Source organism: Ailuropoda melanoleuca, chromosome 13 (genome assembly GCF_002007445.2).
Source record: "Ailuropoda melanoleuca isolate Jingjing chromosome 13, ASM200744v2, whole genome shotgun sequence".
NCBI classification, from domain to species: Eukaryota; Metazoa; Chordata; class Mammalia; order Carnivora; family Ursidae; genus Ailuropoda; species Ailuropoda melanoleuca.
In genome coordinates this window covers 67,675,449-67,695,083 of record NC_048230.1, presented here as the reverse complement: position 1 = coordinate 67,695,083, position 19,635 = coordinate 67,675,449, and the positions used below count along the sequence as shown (strand labels likewise).

The following is a 19,635-nucleotide window of genomic DNA, read 5'->3' as shown; positions in this document are numbered from 1 at the left end:
CAAATAGAAGCCATTTATTAATATAGTCATTAATTAAACTTGTGATAGATGCGCACACCCAGGTGAGCCCTTGTGTCTGGCTTCCTGCTGGGTTCCATGTAAACAAGAGGGAACCAAACAGGCAAATTCCCTCGCGAGGCACGTCTATAGCCTGCACCGTCTGACACGGGTGATGATGGCGGGAGGGACCCATGTGGTGGCTACTGCTGGTGAGACTGGTTTTCTCCACCATGCGGACTGGGTTTCTGACAACCTCCTCCAGGACTGAGTGCGGTTGGAACCTGCGACTGGGTGATAATGGGCCAGTGGTGATACTCAGGTGGAAACTGTCTGACCGGGACCATCACTGAGCACTCGTGTGGCTACTAGGCAGCGATGATCTTGACCCCAGCTTCAGCGACCATGACTGATTAAGACCAAAGGACCAGGGCTGGTGGATGTGTTTCTGGAGCAGGATATACATGGTTTGGTGAAGGTTGTTATCCACGGTTCAGGAGCTAAGACGCGTAACTTAAAGTAGCAAAAGGCAACATTTGATGCGGCGGAACCTGCAAGCGTCGGACCGTTCCTCCCGAGACCAAGAGCACTGCCGGGCCTCTTTCCCGGTCGCTCCCGTCCCGAGCCAAAACGCGAGAACTTCCGGTGCGTTTCCGCGGCGCGCTTGAGAGCGGGGAGAGTCCGAAGCTGGTGAGTGCGGTCTCCTGGCCTAGTTTGAACTCTTCTGCTTTCGTTGTCTGTGTGGCTCACCCACCCTTTTCCCGGCTCGGGATCGTGGAGTGCCCTGAAGTGGGGCGCTTCGCCGGGACGCGCGTCCCCCCCTGTGGGCCGGTGCTGGGACCCTGGTGGCTTCGCCACACTGACCTTTCTGCCTGAGAAACCGTCACCAGAGCCCCCGTCGCCAGTACTTCCTGGGGCACTCGGGGTAATTTCGCTGTTTTCCTAACTTGAGAACTTGGGGGCCGGAGACCTTGGCGGCGCCCGATATGGTTCTGTCCGACTCAGTAATTTCGAGTAAGGTAATTTGCCCGAACCGACCCTTTGTTTCTCATCTACAAAATGGATAGCATGTTTTTATTAAATAAATGCTTATCAAGCATCTAGTGTGTGTTGGAGGAACAAAAAGACTCACCCAAGTCTCACGGAGGTGACAGCCCTCTACTAAACATACACGCAAAATTGCAGCCTGATCAATGAAGTGGAAAGGCGCAAGGTGCAGGCGGAGGGTCTCACGGCATACCTGACCTAACCCCAACCCCGGGTCAAGCAAGCTTTAGTGAGGAAGTGAATATTGAGTTGAGATCAGAAAAAATGATTTGAGGAAGAAGAGAGGGAAGAGTTGTGTTTTTTTTGTTTGTTTGTTTAATCCAGGGAGCCTCCTGCCTGAGGGTCTGAAAGAGGCCAGTGTGGCTGAACAGAGGGCTCGTGGGGGTGTATGGTATGAAACAATCTGAAGAAGTTGGGAGGAGCCAGGCAGCCCTGGCCTTGTAGGTCTTGTAGGTCTTGTAGGTCATGTAGGTCATGGTAAAAATTCTGGATTTCCAGGAGCCGTAAGAGAAGCCACTCACATGGCATTAAATGTGGGTTGGTGACATGCTTAGATTGACACTTTGAAAAGTTCAGTCCGGCTGTTGGATGGAGAACGGGGAACTTGGGAGTAAGGAGGTGATGGAGAGAAGCAGATGGATGTGACTCTGCATTCCAGGGCATTTTCTCTGTGCCAGCTGCTGAAGATGCAGTGAAGAGAATTATGGCTGGTGTAATTAGAATAAAGGAATGTCATTATCAAGAAGGAGCACAGATACCACAAGGGAAAATGGCTAATTGATGAACAATTATTCTAAATGCAATAGCTCTTCATTTAGCAAGTATTTATTAAGTACCTTCAGAATTCAGGGTTGGGAATAAGATGATGATGATGCAAATTACTTAGAGCTGTGGCCTTCAGACTTTTTTGACTGTGACCTACAATAACAAATACATTTTATCTCATGACCAAGAATCCATACAAACACATAAAACTTCAGAAGACGGTTATTATCTTTATTACTCATGATGCATTCTGTTTTTTTTTTAAATTCTCTTCTTTCCATTAAAAAAATTAGTGCTGGTTGAGACTCTTTAAATTGATTTTTTTTAATTTTTAAAAAGATTTTATTTATTTATTTGATGGAAAGAGAGAGATAGACAGTGAGAGAGGGAACACAAGCAGGGGCAGAGGGAGAGGGAGAAGCAAGCCTCCCGCTGAGCAGGGAGCCCAATGTGGGGCTCGATCCCAGGACGCTGGGATCATCACCTGAGCCAAAGGCAAGCGTTTAACCCCCTGAGCCACCCAGGCGCCCTCTAAATTGATTTCTTTTCTTTTTTTTTTTTTTTTAAAGATTTTATTTATTTATTTGACAGAGATAGAGACAGCCCGAGAGAGGGAACACAAGCAGGGGGAGTGGGAGAGGAAGAAGCAGGCTCACAGCAGAGGAGCCTGATGTGGGACTCGATCCCACAACACCGGGATCACGCCCTGAGCCGAAGGCAGACACTCAACCGCTGTGCCACTCAGGCGCCCCTCTAAATTGATTTCTTAACCCATTAATGAGTTTTGACTTGCAGTTTGAAAAAAAAAAAATGCTGATTTAGAGTCAGAGATATTTGTCGTGGTTTGGGCTTGAGATGATAAAATATTTCCCTTAACATTTTTGGAAACAGGTTGATCTTCCTTTCCTCACTGTTTTATTTTGTTTTGTTTATTAACATAAAAAGAATAGAATTAAACAGGAATCTGTTTCTTCTGTTTCTGAAATTTGAGGTTCTTGTTTGTGCATCCGACTGGGTTGGAAGTGCCTAGAGGCAGTAGTGACTGTCCTACTCTGCGGACGTTTCACACAAAGATCTGGCACGGGGCGGGCGCTCAGTGATTATTTGTTAAATTGCATAGGTAAGTGTCTTGGGACTAGAAGGTTAGATAATTGTTTGGATTAAATTAGTTCATGTTGGAACCGTTCCTATAAATACCACCCAGGCAGTGTCTGCCTGCCTACACGTTGTATCAGTATGTCCCCATGGATAGCTCAGAGGTGGGTAAAATAAGTGTTCTTGCTCTTTCTCTTCTAAATACTGATCCTAGGCCAGCCATGCCACCTGAATCCATTCTGGGTAAGGGGTGCAGAGCTGCCACTGACTGTAGGCCCTTTGGGAAGTTGTTTCACTCCTTGGACTTTAGGGTTTTTTTATGCGTCAAAGATGAAGAGGAGGTTTGTGGTTGAAAAGCTTTCCACTTCCCAAACATTTTGTCAACTTAAATGCTGAGCACCCACTTTCCACCTTCTGTCCATGTCTGGGCCTTCCTTGAGGCTTATGGGAAACTGAGTATATGCTGGATTTAATCATCCTTCTCAGCTCCTTGGGACTCTTCAGCAATAGGGTTTCGGCAGAGTTATAGTGTGAGACAGTTTAGGCACAGTTGTAGTTTTGAATAGACTACCCAGGCTTTCCCCACCTTCATCCTGTGGTGAGAGAGAGATCCGAGAGCAGATGCTGAGTGGACAGTGAGAAGAACACTGGCCTGGAGGACAGGGTACCCAGGTTCTAATTTGTGTGACCTTGTGTGACTTTGAGCATGTCTTTCCTGCTCAATGGCTTTCCAGCTATGCAGTGAGTGTTCTTTCTTAATAAACAAAACACAAAATCCTCTTTTCTCTAAGTCTTATTTTCCTCATCAGTAAAATCAATGCAGGGTTGTGGCAAGGATTAAGGAAGATAATTATGTCAAGGGCCTAATTCAATCTGGCACATGCAGAATCCTCAGCAAATGAAGCATCTTTCCCCAAGTTCCAGTTAACGCTGATTTCTTTCTTTTTCAGTTGTTCTGGAAGACAAGAGGGGTTCTCTTTCTTCTCACCTAGCACTGGCCCCATGGCTGCCATGCAGATGGATCCCGAGCTTGCCAAGCGCCTCTTCTTTGAAGGGGCCACTGTGGTCATCCTGAATATGCCCAAGGGGACAGAATTTGGCATTGACTACAACTCCTGGGAGGTGGGGCCCAAGTTCCGGGGGGTGAAGATGATCCCACCGGGCATCCACTTCCTCCACTATAGCTCTGTGGACAAGGCCAATCCCAGGGAGGTGGGGCCTCGTATGGGCTTCTTCCTTAGCCTGCAGCAGCGGGAGCTGATGGTCCTGCGCTGGAATGCGGTCCGAGAAGAGGTAGACCTGTCCCCGGCCCCAGAGGCTGAGGTAGAGGCCATGAGGGCCAACCTCCAGGAGCTAGACCAGTTCCTGGGCCCTTACCCATATGCTACACTCAAGAAGTGGATCTCACTCACCAACTTTATCAGCGAGGCCACTATGGAGAAGCTGCAGCCCGAGAGCCGGCAGATCTGTTCTTTCTCAGAGGTGCTTCCCGTGCTGTCCATGAAGCACACCAAGGACCGTGTGGAGCAGAATCTGCCTCGCTGTGGCACCGAGTGCAAAAGCTACCAGGAGGGCCTGGCCCGGCTGCCAGAGATGAAGCCCAGAGCCGGGACAGAGATCCGCTTCTCAGAGCTGCCCACGCAGATGTTCCCGGCAGGTGCCACACCAGCGGAGATAACCAGGCACAACATGGACCTGAGTTATGCCCTGGAGACGGTGCTCAGCAAGGAGTTCCCCAGCAGCCCCCAGGACGTGCTTGGTGAGGAGGAACAGGATTCTTTGAGAGTGGGCCGAGGGATGGCTGTAATAGTAGGGGGTACGTCCTGGGTTATCTTGTCCAGTGGTTCTTATATTTGGTTAGGAAGTAGTCTTGCCCAGTCCTCCTGCAGACTGATTGAAGAGATCAGGAGTGGGGCCCCAGCAGTATCTGTCTGTCTATATAATAAACAAGCACTGTGGGTGAACCTGATGCAGCCAGTCCTGTGTTTGGGAACCACTGATGTGGCCCAGCCCCTTACTTTACAGATTGAGGTTCACAGAGGGAAAGGATTTGGCCAACTATGTGAATGAAGTGAGACCAGAGCCTGGGGCTCCTGGTTCCCAGCCTCGCATCTGCCTCCTCAGTTTGCTCCTGATTCTCTCAAAGTGTTGGTCTCCACTGGCTTAGACCAGGATAGTTATTTTTTAAAAATTATTATTGTTTTTATTGTTATTTTTCTCCTTATTGCAAAAATAATATATGCTCATCAAACAAAAATTCCCTCCCAGTTCCCACCACCTAGAAATAACCATTTTATACATTTGGGTGTATTTACTTTTCGTCTTTTACATGTGTGTGTATCCTTGTGCAGCATTTCATTGCAGTCTCTTCTCTGTGTATTTCTGTGTATTTCCCTTTAGTCTTTTTTTCCCCTCAGTTATATGTGTTTGTGTGTATAAAGGATTTTTTACAAAAACAAGATTATAGTATATTACTTTGTTAGATTATTTTGTAATCTGCTTTAACATAAACATTTTTCTATGTCACTGAAACAGTCCCTCCTCTATAGTGGCTGCTTATTGAACCAGCCCTCTGTTGACAGACCTTTAAGATGTCCCTGTTTTCCCTATTGTGTCATCTGATGAACATCCTTGTGTGTACTTTACATACATTTAGGGTTGAAATGGTTGGATCAGAGCCTGTGTGTTGCCGGCTGGGGTGAGGCTGTTGCCCTTCACCTCGGAAATGGCGATTTAGCAAAGGCCTCTTCCAACTGGATGGTTGGAGGATGATGTCGTTTCAATTTATATTTCTTTGATTCTAGTGACAGCAAACATTCATCACATCTTTAACAGCTATTCATAATTCTTCTTTTACAAATTGTCCAGGTGTTTGCATATTTTTCTGTTGGAAGATCAGTGAGAAATTTGAAGATGGGCCCTTATATCATTGGCTCTCTGATAAAAGGGCACATTTTCATGAGTGCATATTAATGCATTACACAGTATTATCATTTGATAAATAACACTTAAGAAATTCTGTCATAAAAATGAACAGAAATCCTGTTTTCTACCTCTTAAACAATTTAGTTCTTCAAAGTAATCTTGTGAAAGGTCTGTTGCAGGGATAACTTTGTATCTTCCTGACAGCTCTTTGAAATTACTTCTGATATCATAACTTAATTTCAGACTAGACTAGAAATGCATGAATTTAAGTAAATGCCCTAATTTCAGAGAATAAGCTCCTATTTTCACAAACTAACCAGGTAAAGCCAACTGTAGAAGCAAACCATTAACTTCTATCATAGAAAGAAATTTGACAATATCTTGAAAATGTCAGTCAAACATCCAATATATCTGGACCAGGAAGCTAGACAAACTTAGTTCCACAAGCTGAGGAATGGAGAGCTAGTTTTTCACGTCTCTGGAGGTGACAGAGATCAAGCACCATGCATTTAAAGAGGTACTTGGTGTTGAGTGCATCTGTTCCTTTTATGGCCCACGTATAGGTATGACACAGAAGCCCTCATTAAATTTGAAGCCAGAGAGAATGTCTCTAATCAGCAGCAGTTTATCTTGGCAGCCAGAGACCCAGTTGCTTGCCCAAGGACAGTGGCTTCTGGATCATGGGGTTTCTTTGTTTCTGACAGTCATCTGGTGGAGTTGTGGGAATAAGAATAATATTTCTTGAGCACTCCTTTGTGCTAGGCATTATTCTAAGTGCTTTATTTGAACCATAGTGATTTATTTCATCTTCCCCACAGCGCTCAAATAAGGAAATTGAGGTATAAACAGACTGAGTAACTTGCCCAAGGTCACACATCTCTGAAGAGTGGAGCCGAGATTTGAACTCAGGTAGTTTGGTTCCAGAGCTCATGCTATTAGCCACCAAGCTGTTCATAGAGATTAAATCACAGAGCCCTGTGGTTAAACAAATGCAAGTGATTTGGGCTGGCAGGCTAAGCCTGGAACAAGTACTCACAAATTTTCCTCTTCTGGGAGGCTCTGGAACTGTTCTCACCCACTAGGAATTCTGTTTTATCTTTCCATTGTTCCCATTGCCAAGCATTCGATGTGTGACCTTGGGTAAGTCCCTTGACCTCATCTGTAAAATGAGACAAATGCCACCTTCCCCGAACACCTTGTGGAGTTGGGCTGAGGCTTATATGGTGTAGTGCAGCATTTCCCTGGCCCTGGAGCAGACCATCTGCATCAGAATCACCTGGGAAGCTTTTTAGAGGTACAGATTCTGAGGCTTCATCATCTGTCTCAACCAGGATCTCCGTGAGGGAGGCTTGGGGCAGCTTTATCTTTAACAAGCTCTCCTAGTAATTCTGGTAGGCAGCCAAGTTTGGGATCCCTCTGGCATAATATCCATGGACACATTTTGTAAACTTTCTAAGTGCCAGGCGAATACTAGGTATATCTCTTCTCTTACAGTCTGATTTTATAAAAGTGCAGTTTGGTTTTTCGTGGCCTGGGTTTATAGCAGTTCAGCAAACTTTAACTGAGCATGTGCTCAGTGCAAAACCCCACCTAGCAGGAGGGCTCTGTGAGAGTACCAGGATAAAAGGCCACCGCCCACTGCTGAGGCCAGTAGAATTGGGGGCCTCGTAGAGTCAGCTGGCGCTCCACTGTCCCAGGATCACTCTCCTCTCTGCGCCTTTCAGGTGAACTGCAGTTTGCCTTTGTATGCTTCCTCCTGGGGAATGTGTATGAGGCGTTCGAGCACTGGAAGCGGCTCCTGAACCTGCTGTGTCGCTCCGAGGACGCCATGGTGAGGCACCGCTCCCTCTACAGCAACCTCATCTCCATCCTCTACCACCAGCTCGGTGAGATCCCCGCCGACTTCTTCGTGGACATTGTCTCCCAGAACAACTTCCTCACCAGCACCTTACAGGTGAGCAGCGTTTTGGCTGATACCGTGTGGGTCAGAATGCAGGCGAGGATGTGTGAAAGCCCCTTTGGGAGGGTTACTTTTTTGTTGCAGTTTCCTAACCTCGGGCTATTTCCTGGTTCTCTCTTCTACTCAGTTGTAAGTTCCTTGATGCCAGAGACCCTCTCTCTATAACCACCATTTCCCTGCCTGGCTCCAAGAGTGCCACGCAGTGGGGTACTTGGCATTTGAATGACCTCCACCTCTGTGAGTTATTCAGCTCAGAACACTTTTTCTTTCTCCCTGTAGCCATAAGGTGGTATAACCCAGTAGGACAGAGTTTTGAAGCTTGTTATTTCCAGGGAAACATCTGCAGCTCCTTAGATCTCATTTAAGCATTAAAGTAACTTTGATTTCCTGTTCAAACAAAACGTGCCAGTTTCTGCAGAGATTCTCTGACAGAAAAAGTGAAATTTGCTTTTAACTTGGCAATTAAATTTTCATTATGAGTGGTAATTAGGGAAGAAGCTTCAAACAACTTACAATCTTCATCCTGTGCTATTTCCTCCCTTTGCAAATAGATTAGCTTCCTTTATGTTCTTGGGACAGCCTCTGTCACTCACATTTTGTAACTTTCTCAAGTGTAGAAGAGGCAGAAGCTGCAAGCTGTCAGTTTCCATACTTTGTGTTCCATGAGCTGCTTTTTCCTCCCTGTGTGTGAGACCACTCTGAGGCCCGCTCCTTAGAAGGTGGCTGTTTGCTCACATACCACTCCCACTCGGGGTGAGGGAGGGGACAGACATTCAGTAAATGCCTGTTGAGTAGCAGGCATCATGTTTATCTGCTCCTTGGGTTCCCTCATTTAATCTCTCTGGAGCCCTTCAAGGCAGGGAGGATTATTTCCTATTTACAGATGAGAACATTGAGACCCAGAAAGGGTAAGTCATTTATGTAACGTCACACAGCTGGTAAGTGGCAGGGTTAGGATTTGAACCCAGGCCTGAGTCTTGTGCTTATGTTCCTGTGTACTGAATATAATGTAGATTCCCCCAGTGAGGATTCTTGATTGACATCCTTGGAGACACCACCAGGCGCTTATTTCTCAGAGGTATGGAACACTTTTCTACAAACATCATACTGTTGGAGAAATCCCTGTAAGCAGGCAGCTGACATAAAACTCTCGCAGTTGGGGGCCTTATGCAGACTGTGGGGACAAGTTGGTCAAGCTGATGGCTTGAGCCTGGTGTGTTCCACTTCAGAAGAGTTATAAAACTGCTCTTTTATTGGTTCCTAACAGAGAAATTAAATCCCTTTATCTTTCCTCTGAAGGGGAAATCCCATTCTCCCGCCCTCCACCAAGTTCCTGGGTTACATGAGCTACTAACTGATGAGGGGTGACAGGGGGCGTCATCTTGCTGACTTGCCTCTGGCAATGACCCATGGGAATGATGTGCTACCCTTGTGATGTGCGTTAATGGTGTCACACAAACATAGGAGGACCACACTGTGTCATTGGCTGTGCTGACCATTGTCAGCAGAGCTGACCGACAGCTGAGCTCTGATTGCTGACGCTGTGTTGCCAGCAATGATTTACGAAGCAGACAGGGCCTGGCTGGTTTGCTAGATGCCGAGGTGGGGTGTGCAGAGCTGATGGTTAGAAGAATTCTGTCTGGACTTTTCACCAAGAAAATTTGATGTCATTATTTGGGAAAATCCAAGACATGTGCCTTTAAAAAAATATATCAACACATATTTTTGAGCATCCTATCTTTATATACAGCATCTTCCTGAAAGTGTTGAGGGATCCATATATTAGGTTTCCTGCCCTCAAGAGATTTATTCTCTGATTTAGCAGGTATTTACTGAGCATCTGCTGTATGTAAGGCCCTGTTATTAGGACTGGAAATATAGCTGTGAACAAGACAGAGTCCCTGACTTGCAGATTATATTTTGGTAGCATTGTTTAGAAGGTGGTCCTGCCCTAGTACCATTTACCTAACATGGGCCCCGAGACCCTGTTGGTCTCATCAGTTTGTCAGCTTCCATGCCTACCCCTGTCAGTCCACCCATTGCCCATGCTGCCACCTGAGTTGCTCTGAAATGCAAATCTGATACTATTTCTCTGCATCTCCTAATTGCCTAGAAAGTTAAAAGCACAAACATAGATCACAAGGTCCATTCTGATCTGGCTCCTGATCTGTTCTCCAACTTCTGCTTCCTCTCCTTGTTTTCCCCTGTCAACTCCAGCAATAGCGGCCTCCTTATAAGTTCTCAGGCACGCCATGCTGTTTCAGGCTTTTTTTTTTTTTTTTTTTTTTTTTTTTTTTTTTTTTTTTTTTNTATTTATTTTAGAGAGAGAGCACAAGCAGGGGGAGGGGCACAGAGAGAGAATCTCAAGCTGACCACACTGAGTACAGAGCCCTATGCGGGGCTCAATCCCACACCTCCGAGACCATGGCCTGAGCTGAAACCAAAAATCGGATGCTTAACTGACTGAGCCAGCCAGGCACCTCCCCCTTTTTTTTTTATCATGGTAAAAAACACATAACATGAGATCTAACCTCTTAACACACTTTTAAGTGTACAGTACAGTATTGGTAATTATAAGCACAGCAGATCTCTAGAACTTTTTCATTTGGCACGACTGAAACTTTATGCCCGTTTCATGCCTTCTTAACTGAACATGATTTTCATTCTGCCTGGTGTGAACTTGTTCATCCTACAAGATGCCCTCAAGGCATCCCTCTGTGAAGCCATTCCCAATCCCTCCTTTCCATACTATTAGCCTACTTTGGACTTGTCACTATTATATTACACAGGCTGTGCCTGCTGAAATGTGTACATTGTCTGCCTGACTTCCCCACTAAGCCGTGAACTTTTACCCAAAGCCTGGTTTATTGTTCATCTGGTTATTTTCAACACCTAGTTGAGGCCTAGCACTTCTCTCACTTCGTGATGTTGGGTGTTTTGGGATGGCTAGAGTACATAATTCCTGTGGTAGCATAAATAGATGCCCCTAATATGACAGGTGCAGTGCAGTCTGATCAAAAGGTATTATAAGCACCAAAAAGGAATTGGTTAATTCAGAGTAGGGTTGCAATTTGAGGAGGAGAGAGAGGAGCAGGAGTGACTATTTGTGAAGGGAGGCATTTAACCACGTGCTGGAAGGACAACAGATTTCAACAGGCACAATGTAAAAAAGGATATTACAAGATTTTTTTTTTTTAATGGAGAATTAACATTGGTACCATGTTGGCAGTGAGAATCCAGTCCCCCCACACAGAGGCACTCACTTAGGGGGTATGTGAGTGAATGAATCAGCCCATAAAAGCCTTCTTCAGCCAGCCGCCTGCTCTGCCCCCGGGTAGTCAAGTAAGTGGAACTGGCTTTCTTACTTAGGAGCTTAAATGGCTACTACCCATGGAGATGGACTGGTGTTTGTATGTGTAAGCACTTCAAGGCTGCCGCATTAGCTGGTATAAAATTAGCCACGTAATGGCCTCTGCCATTAGAGGCCCTTTTGAATAGATGCCACTGATTTTTATAAATCCCATGGATTTAGCTTGAATAAAAATTATTTGTTTTACAAAAATAGATACAGTTTTTTCTTTTATTAAAAGCAACTTGAGTCACCATAATTTGTTTAAAACCAATGAAAGGATAATCTGAATTTAATAGTATGTTAGAAAATGAGTTATGTACAAAATAAGGATTCTCACTGCTGATTGCATAGCATTTAGGCATATAGTCACGTAACCTGTTTTTTAAAATACTTTAAGTCACAATAGGCCATCTATTCTTTCCAGCTTCATTTCTTGCCGATATTCTAAATGCCAGTGTCCATCTTTAACTCTTGGTGGAAGACACTGGCTCTGACAGTGATGTCTGTAGTATTTTTACCAGAACACCAGTTATGATCAATTTCACCTACCTACTCACACACCTTCTGCCGTCAGCTGTCACTTTTGCACACTTACTGTGTGCATTATCTCATTTAGCCCTCACCACAGTGTTCAGAGCTAAGTATATAATCTCACTTTACAGCGAGGAAACAGGATCTTAGAGGTCAAATGATTTTGCCCAAGATCACCAGAGCTAGTGGATGGCAAGGCTGAGTTGATGCTAAAGTCTGTGGTGGGCTCTCATTTATTATTCCCAGATGAAACATCCCAAATTCTTTAAACTGACCTCAGAAGACATGATTCCTGTTGCTTTTTACTGTCCTGGTAATCATTGTGAAATGATAGTTTTATTTAACACCACTTTCTTCTTCTGCAATTGGAAATAGAATGTTCTACCTCTGACTGGTTTCATTCTAAGTTGAATAATCATTTGGGAATTGAAAAATTAGGAAATTTCATCTTTTTTGCCTGCCCAAAAAATAGGATAAGATAGTGACTCAGCTACCTACCTTGGTATTTTGAATTTCTCAAGGTGACCTGACTGAACTCAATTTATTTAACTTGGGTTTAAGAGAAGGCTTTCATGTTTCGGGCTAAAGTAATTTACAATTTTAGAATATACAGACTTAATGATAAAAATATTAATACCTTTTTCTATATTTAAAGAAAAATACCCAAGGTGTGTGCTTCTAGTTTTAGAGAAATGAAATTGTTTGTGAAATGTCGTTGTCTTCTTTCGAAAGTATTTTTTAAATATCCAGGATTAGTTTTCCAATATTAAGATGATTCATTTCTCAGTGATGTTAAGAAGCATTTACTTGATTTCTCTTTAATAAGTAAAATAAATAGATCATTACCAAGTTTTCTGAAGAAGCCATAAAATTAATCTAAAAACAAGAGAATCAAAGTAAACTATTGCTTGAAAACTAGGTAATGTCTATACATCTTCTTTTCTGAATTATGGGTTTTTAAAATATTAAGTTTACAAACTATCAGGACAACAGGTCACTGGATGTCAGGGGCTTGGATAAGGGGAGGGTTTGACCACTAAGGGGCAGCACAAGGGAGTTTTTTGGAGTGACGAGCCTGTTTAGTATCCCGATTGTGATGGTATGTGGGCTTCAGACTCATAAAACTGAATACCAAAAGAAAAAAACAAGTATCCATCTTGATTATATCATTTAATGGTTGCATGGGTGTACACATTTGTCAGAACGAATCGAACACTTAAAATGGGTGAATTTTATGTAAATTATACCTCAATAAAGTTGCTTTTTAAAAAAAAGTCAACCTGGGGGGCGCCTGGGTGGCATAGCGGTTAAGCGTCTGCCTTCGGCTCAGGGCGTGATCCCGGCGTTGTGGGATCGAGCCCCACGTCGGGCTCTTCCGCTGTGAGCCTGCTTCTTCCTCTCCCATTCCCCCTGCTTGTGTTCCCTCTCTCGCTGGCTGTCTCTATCTCTGTCAAATAAATAAATAAAATCTTTAAAAAAATAAATAAAAATAAAAAAAATTTTTAAAAATTTAAAAAGTCAACCTGGGCTATGCCCTGGGTCCTGGAGGCCTGCAGCAGGGACAATTCCAGAAGCACCTGGTCTCCCAAGTCCCCTGGCTCCCCACAGGGCAGTGCTGAAAATATGATGAATGTATTAGTTCTGTGTTGAGGCAAAAAGAAAGTCTTGGTAGGGACGAAGGATTGAGATTTTCCTACTTGGACTGGATCTCGCTTTACATTTATTACTTGCTCGGCGTTTATCACCATTCTCATCTGTACAGTGGGAATAGTAATTTCCTGTCCTCTTACCTCCCAGCTTTACAGTACCCAGGTTTGTAGTAAAGATTAAATTGACAAGTTCTTTAAAAAGGACAAAGCACTTTTAAAATTGGAAGCCTTATTTTTCAGATAGAAGGTTTCTGTTTTACCTGCCTCTGGTTGATTTTACTCCCAGGCATCGTTTGAGATACGGGTGGGAAGGATGAGCGATGAGTCTCTTGCCCAGCCTGTTCAGACCTGTCACTGTTGGCCGTTGCCAAATGCAGGGCAGGCCCTCCATCTCATCTCATTCATATCTGTTCAGTGAGCTTGCTGTGGGTCCTAACTCTATGCCAGGCCCTGGGTGATATGCTGTGTGGGACACGTTGATAAAAAGGACTCATTCTCTACTCTGAAGGAGCACAGATACTGTGATCACAGTGTGAGAAATGCCATAGGAAGGTTCAGGCCCAGTGCTAGGGGAACAGAGGCTGGAGCAATTCATTTCAGCTTGGGCTTTTTAGAGACCTGTCACAAGGAGGTGGCTTGTGAGCTGGTGGCATTCAGGGGCCACCTCCTTCCCAAGACAAGTCCTTTATTCTGTCCAGCACCATCACATAATTATTGAGCAATTATATGGTGCCAAGGACTTGTGCAGAAGTGAACCAAAAATGGATTTTCATAGAGTCTGTGGTTTTCTTCATTTTTTTGCTCATTAAACACTTCATGGGTCCTTTATGTCAGTCTCTGTGCCGGGAGTGAGTATGCAGTAGGAGAGAGTCACTGCTTTGGAGTTGTTCCTTTTCTCTTGGGAGAGCTCAACAGTAAATGGACTGTTACCTAATTGAGATTGAAGCTATGTTCGTGGTAACCCTGGGTGCTGGAGGAGCATAAAGGAGCACCTGTTCCTTCCTTGGTCTGGGAAGACATCCTAAAGGAGCTGATGTCTCTGCTGAACCTGAGTCACTGGTAGAAATTAGTAGGTGAAGAAGGTGAAAGCAGGGGTGGAAGGGTGTTCTAAGCAGAGGAAAAAGCACGTGTGTGTAGAGGCACAGGAGAGGCAGTAGAACTTGTAGAGGCGGGGCTGTGTAGACGGGGTGCAGTTGACTGTGGAAGGAGCGGAACAAGAAGAGGCTTTTGCAGATTCAGCCAGCAGGCTCCCCAGGACTTTGGGACAGACCCAGGGGTATGCAGGGCCTCTGGAACTAACGCGGTTTGAAACAAGGCTTCTCTGCTTCCCGTACGGGGCCTCTCCCTAGAGTTCAACTGGGCTCCACAGTCAGCACTCCAGGGCAAGCTCCATTAGCTGCCTACAGACAGGCAGTGACTTCCCTGCTGCCCTCTTGCCACCAAGCTCACACAGCCCCTCTAATTGGTTATTGATCTGCTGTTTTGTTGTGGCTATGCTTCCCGCTCCTGTATTTAGTCGATTGCCAAGTTAATGAAACCAAATTCTGTAACCCTACTTCTGCTTCTGCACACCCACAGCCCCCAATCACTTCTGTCCCTGCTACCATTTTGTTGTCCCCTCCAACAAAATGACTCCAAACAAAGACCACTGAAATGAGCGTCACTCCTAACAGGCAGTGGAAAAGCAGGTATCCCTGGAATCAGCTGCAGAGTATAGCTGCTAACTTTGTCAGGTCAAGGCCCCTGGCGCCCAGATTCCTTCCATGATGATCTGCAGGCCGGCTACAGCAGGAGACGGTTGTGCAAGCAAGAGCTTCCCCCACCTTCACGCTCCTGTATCGGTGGGGTGGTCTGGGGAAAACTACTTCTTCCTTTCCTGTTAGTTTTCATCCAGTCATTTAACTCCTCTTAGCCTCCATTTCCATAAAATGGGTATTCTGGTGTGTCTTCCCAGAGCATTGTGAGGATCTGTTGGGATACTCTGAAACTTCTTTGAATTTGAGAACAGGAAAATAGTATGAGGAGGAGGAACAAGTTTGCTGTTATTCTTAGAAGTGATTGGGATCCAGGAAGATCCAGAGTGGAGTGTCAGATGTAGAGAAGATTACTGCTCTGCCCCCTGCCCGTGTTTATATCAGATGAAACTGAATTAAAAAGAACATCAAAACAAGGGATTAATATCCAGAATATATAAAGAAATACAATAACTCAACAACAAAAAACCTGACTAAAAATGGGCAAAGGACTTAAATAGACATTTCTCCAAAGAAGACATAGAAGTGGCCAGTACATCTACATGAAAAGATGTTCAACATCACTAATCATAAGGGAAATGCAGATCAAAACCACAGTGAGATACCACTCCACACCCATCACGATGGCTATTATTTAAAAAAATAATAATAATAATTAATAAATACCAAAAAACAGATCTTGCCGGTGATGTGGAAAATGGAACCCTTGTTCATTGCTGAAGGGTGGCTTCCAGGGCCTGGGGGGGGCGCGGAATGGGAAGTTAGTGTGGGTAGAGAGTATCAGTTGGGAAGGATAAACAAATTCTGAAGGTGGATGATGGTGACAGTTGCATAGCCGTGTCAGTGTACTTAATGCCACTGAATTGTACACTTAAAAATGGTTAAAATGGTAAATGTTATGTATATATAATTTTTAAAATGATAATGTAAAAAAAAGGTTAAAATGGTAGGTTTTGTATTATGTACATGTTACCGCAACTTTATTTTATTTTATGTTATTTTATTTTTAGAGAAAGAGAGCATGTGCATGAGTGGGGGGGTGCAGAGGGAGAGGGAGAGAGAGAATCCTAAGCAGGCTTCATGAAGCCTGATGTGGGGCTCAGTCTTACAACCCTGAGATCATGACCTGAGCCAAAATCAAGAGTTGGGTGTTTAACCTACTGAGCCACCCAGGAGCCCCTGTTACCACAATTTTAAAAGAAGAACATCAAAGACAACTTTCAAAGGGAATAGAAACCTCTGACTGGCAGCCTGTGGCCCATGAAGATTAGAGCAACAAATCAGCCTCGGCCTAGGACCTGGGACTTAATGGGATGCAGGGGCTTATAAGCCCTCCAAGCCTTTGTTGGTACCAGCTGGTGTAGTTATTGCCCAGGTGCCCAGGAGAGCTCCCCAGGGGACTGGGCCAGGGTGATGGCCCCACTGGCCTTACTCTCAATGGGGCATCTCTGCCCAAGATAGTAATTTTCCATTCCAGTCCTGCCCCAGCTTCTCAGCTGGGTTTGGGCCTTCTTTCTTGGTTTGGGGGGAGCACAGCAGGTGTCCTGGGCCTGTGCCAGCAGCAGCTGATACACCCGCCCCAGAGAGCTGAACACCATGAGGAAATTTCCACAGCTTTCTCGGCCCCCTCTGTGTTCTCAGGAGTGACTTATCCTCTGTTCTCTGTAGGTTTTCTTTTCCTCCGCCTGCAGCGTTGCCGTGGATGCCACCCTGAGGCAGAAAGCTGAAAAGTTCCAAGCTCACCTGACCAAGAAGTTTCGGTGGGACTTTGAGGCAGAGCCAGAGGACTGCGCCCCGGTGGTGGTGGAGCTCCCTGAGGGTGTAGAGACTGGCTAATTGGGAATGCTGCCAGCCGGGGAGGCCCCTTCCCCCACTGGCCTCTCCATTTACCCCTTCCTCCTGGGACCTGTGGGGGTAGTGGCCCCACCAGGTTCTGCAAAGATGGAGCCAGAATTCCCTCTTTCACAAATAAATAAGTTTCTTCAGTGTCCAAGAGGCAATATGCATCCCAAAGGCACATTCCTGGGTTCCTGTCAGCCTGGCCATGAGGCTAACCTGACCAGATTCCAGGTGGGCTCTTACAGAAGCTCTTGGGAGAGACCTGCCTCAGCAACACCCTACTTCCTTCCAGAGGAGAAAAATGTGAGCCAGAAGCCTAAGAAAACTGATGGTTTCTTCCTTAGGGTGGTTAGAAACAAGAAACCCTGGACCACACAGGATCTGAGCTATCCGTTGGTGATTTAAAAGTTAAACAGGGTGCTAGGGAAATCAGCTAGAATTTCTGCCTGTCCTTGTTGAATGGGAACACATAAGAAGACACGGGCCTGGGACCACTCAGGAGCTCCAGACTGGGGAGAGGGGACCCAGAAGACAGTTGGGTTGAGTCTGACAAGTGGTCAGCTTTTGCTTTCTCCATCTAAGTCCCTTCCTTCTGTCCAGCGGTCCCAGTGGGTAGTTGTCCAAGACTGTTGTGGCTCCTGACCTCATGGGCCTTGCCAGTGCCACATCCCTCCCATCTGTTCCATTCTGAGGTCTCAGACCCAGAGGTGGGACTTGGCAACCCTTCCATATGGCCCCATTCCTCACCAGAGCCACCATGCCTCTTTCCAATGACCTGGAGATTCAACAACAAACGGAGAGGTTCTTGCTCTGCAGAGGCTGCTTTGGCACCGTTGAAGTTCTGTGCCTTTATTCAGGGCTCTGGAGATGACCTGGCCAACCTAGATCTTCCCAGTCTTGCTGTGGAGCTGTCAGCCACAGGAGTGAAAATGCTCCCATTCCGTTGGAGTCCTGAGGGTGTGCCTGTCACACACAGGTCCTGCCACTCTGACCTGAAACTGCTGTGTTACGAGAAGAGTCCCTGTGCCATTCTCTCCTAAGGCTGCGGCTCACACCAGGTTTCTGAATGAGAATCCATGCTGGTTAAGACTTTTGGTTCCAGTTGTTTCCTTGGAGATGTTTTTCCAAGAGCATAATGTACATTAAAGTCTTTTCGTTGAGACTAAATCCCCTTGTGTGAGTCTCTCTTGCAGTTAATTTGCCCACTTCTCAGCTGCCAGGCCACTGTCCATAGACAACACTTGTCCCTACTGAGTGTCAGGAGACCCTGCCCGACATCTTCAGTCTCTGGAGGAGGCAAGCAGCCTGTGTTGGCCTGCTGTTACCAGTGGAGCCTCCAAGATAGGCATACCTGAAGGAAGGATTGAGGCCCTGCAGCTTTATAATAACCAGAAGTTCTTTTCCTCCCAAAGCCCACTCATCACAACTACCTGGGGAGCTTGTTACAAGTGCACATTCCAGAGAGGGGAATTCCTGGTCCATGCTACAACATGGATGAACCCTTGAAAACGTTGTGCTGAGTGAACAAAGCCAAACACAGATCCCATGTTACATGAGTGCATTCATATGGATTGTCCAGGATAGACAGATCCACAGGGAGGCAAGTTAGTGATTGCCAGCACTGGGAGAGTGGGGCCTGGGGTTGACTGCTAACGGCTACAGGGTTTCTTTCCGAGGTGATGATTGTACAACCTTATGAATATACTAAAAACCACTGAAAGTGTACACTTAACATGGAGAATTTTATGCTATGTAAATTATATCTCAATAATAATTATTTGAAGTGCATATTCCCAAGTTCTACCCCACAGGGATTCTGAGGCAATGAATCTGGATATGGCCTGGGTCCTAGGGCATGCTCAGTTTTGAGTAACTACCCGGAAGTGAGTACCCAGCTCCACTGGGACAGAATTTGTTTCCCACCGACACTGTCAGGGCAGCACCTGGAAGTGGGGTCACGTGACTTTGTTCTGCAAGCTGTTGGTCTTCTGTCCGCACAGACCTGCTACCCCTACCACCCACACAAATGGGTTAAGAGAAAGTAACTACTATTTACTATGCTCTGTTCAGTTACTTCACTTACTCTTCACAAAGATAGGGGGTAAGTGCTACTATTCTCCCCATTTTATGGATAAGAAAATGGGCTCAGAGAACTTCAGTCATTCTGCCAGGGCCCCACAGCAAGGAAGGATTGAGGACAAGAGTCAAGCCCAAGCCCTTTGGTGTCCCAGCCCCCCCCTCCACTCATCCGCTGCATTCATGGCTGTGATGTGGTCTCTCCCTGCCCCTGCATGTTCCCCACAGCCTTCCCCTCTCCCCGCTTCCCAGATGGAGCCTTGGTCCTGGTGCCAGCCAACTGTGTGATTTCGGACAAGCCCCTTCCATTCTGTGGGCCTTGGTCTTTTTACATATAAAATAAGTTTGGTTGGATTTGGGGTTACTGATGTAGATTCTCCAGGCTCCCTCAGGTATTTAAAAAGTGGACTGTTGTGTTATTTTCAATGTTTTCAAAAGGGAAACTGCATTTGCACAGGGTAACGTGACTGGGATGACAAATAACCAATAGGTCTCTTGTTTGGGGCTGGAGTGACATCGACTCCGTTTTCTGCGTGTCCCAGCTGGCAGTCCTCTATGTGTCTTTGATGAATAAAAAATGTGAAAACAAATTAATTATTACTTAATACTTGCAATATTTCTGGAAGGCAGAAACCTTGCAAATGG

The 19,635-nt window shown here is 45.5% G+C and overlaps 1 protein-coding gene across 6 annotated transcripts; it reads left to right on the top strand.

Annotated features, from left to right (window-relative positions):
- Positions 1–597: 597 nt before the first annotated feature.
- Positions 598–18,081, top strand: AAR2 (AAR2 splicing factor). Of its 6 annotated transcripts, none has more exons than XM_034640582.1 (5): positions 625–687; positions 2,801–2,929; positions 3,855–4,720; positions 7,554–7,783; positions 16,744–18,081. In XM_034640582.1, exons 3-5 carry the CDS (start codon positions 3,907–3,909, stop codon positions 16,909–16,911), a joined length of 1,212 nt encoding a protein of 403 aa, XP_034496473.1. In that variant the 5' UTR covers positions 625–687; positions 2,801–2,929; positions 3,855–3,906; the 3' UTR covers positions 16,912–18,081. The 6 variants fall into 6 exon arrangements, with proteins under 6 accessions (XP_034496472.1, XP_034496473.1, XP_034496476.1 ...); XM_034640583.1 differs by lacking the exon at positions 625–687 and adding an exon at positions 998–1,016; XM_034640581.1 differs by lacking the exon at positions 2,801–2,929 and having other exon boundaries at positions 598–687.
- Positions 18,082–19,635: the final 1,554 nt, after the last annotated feature.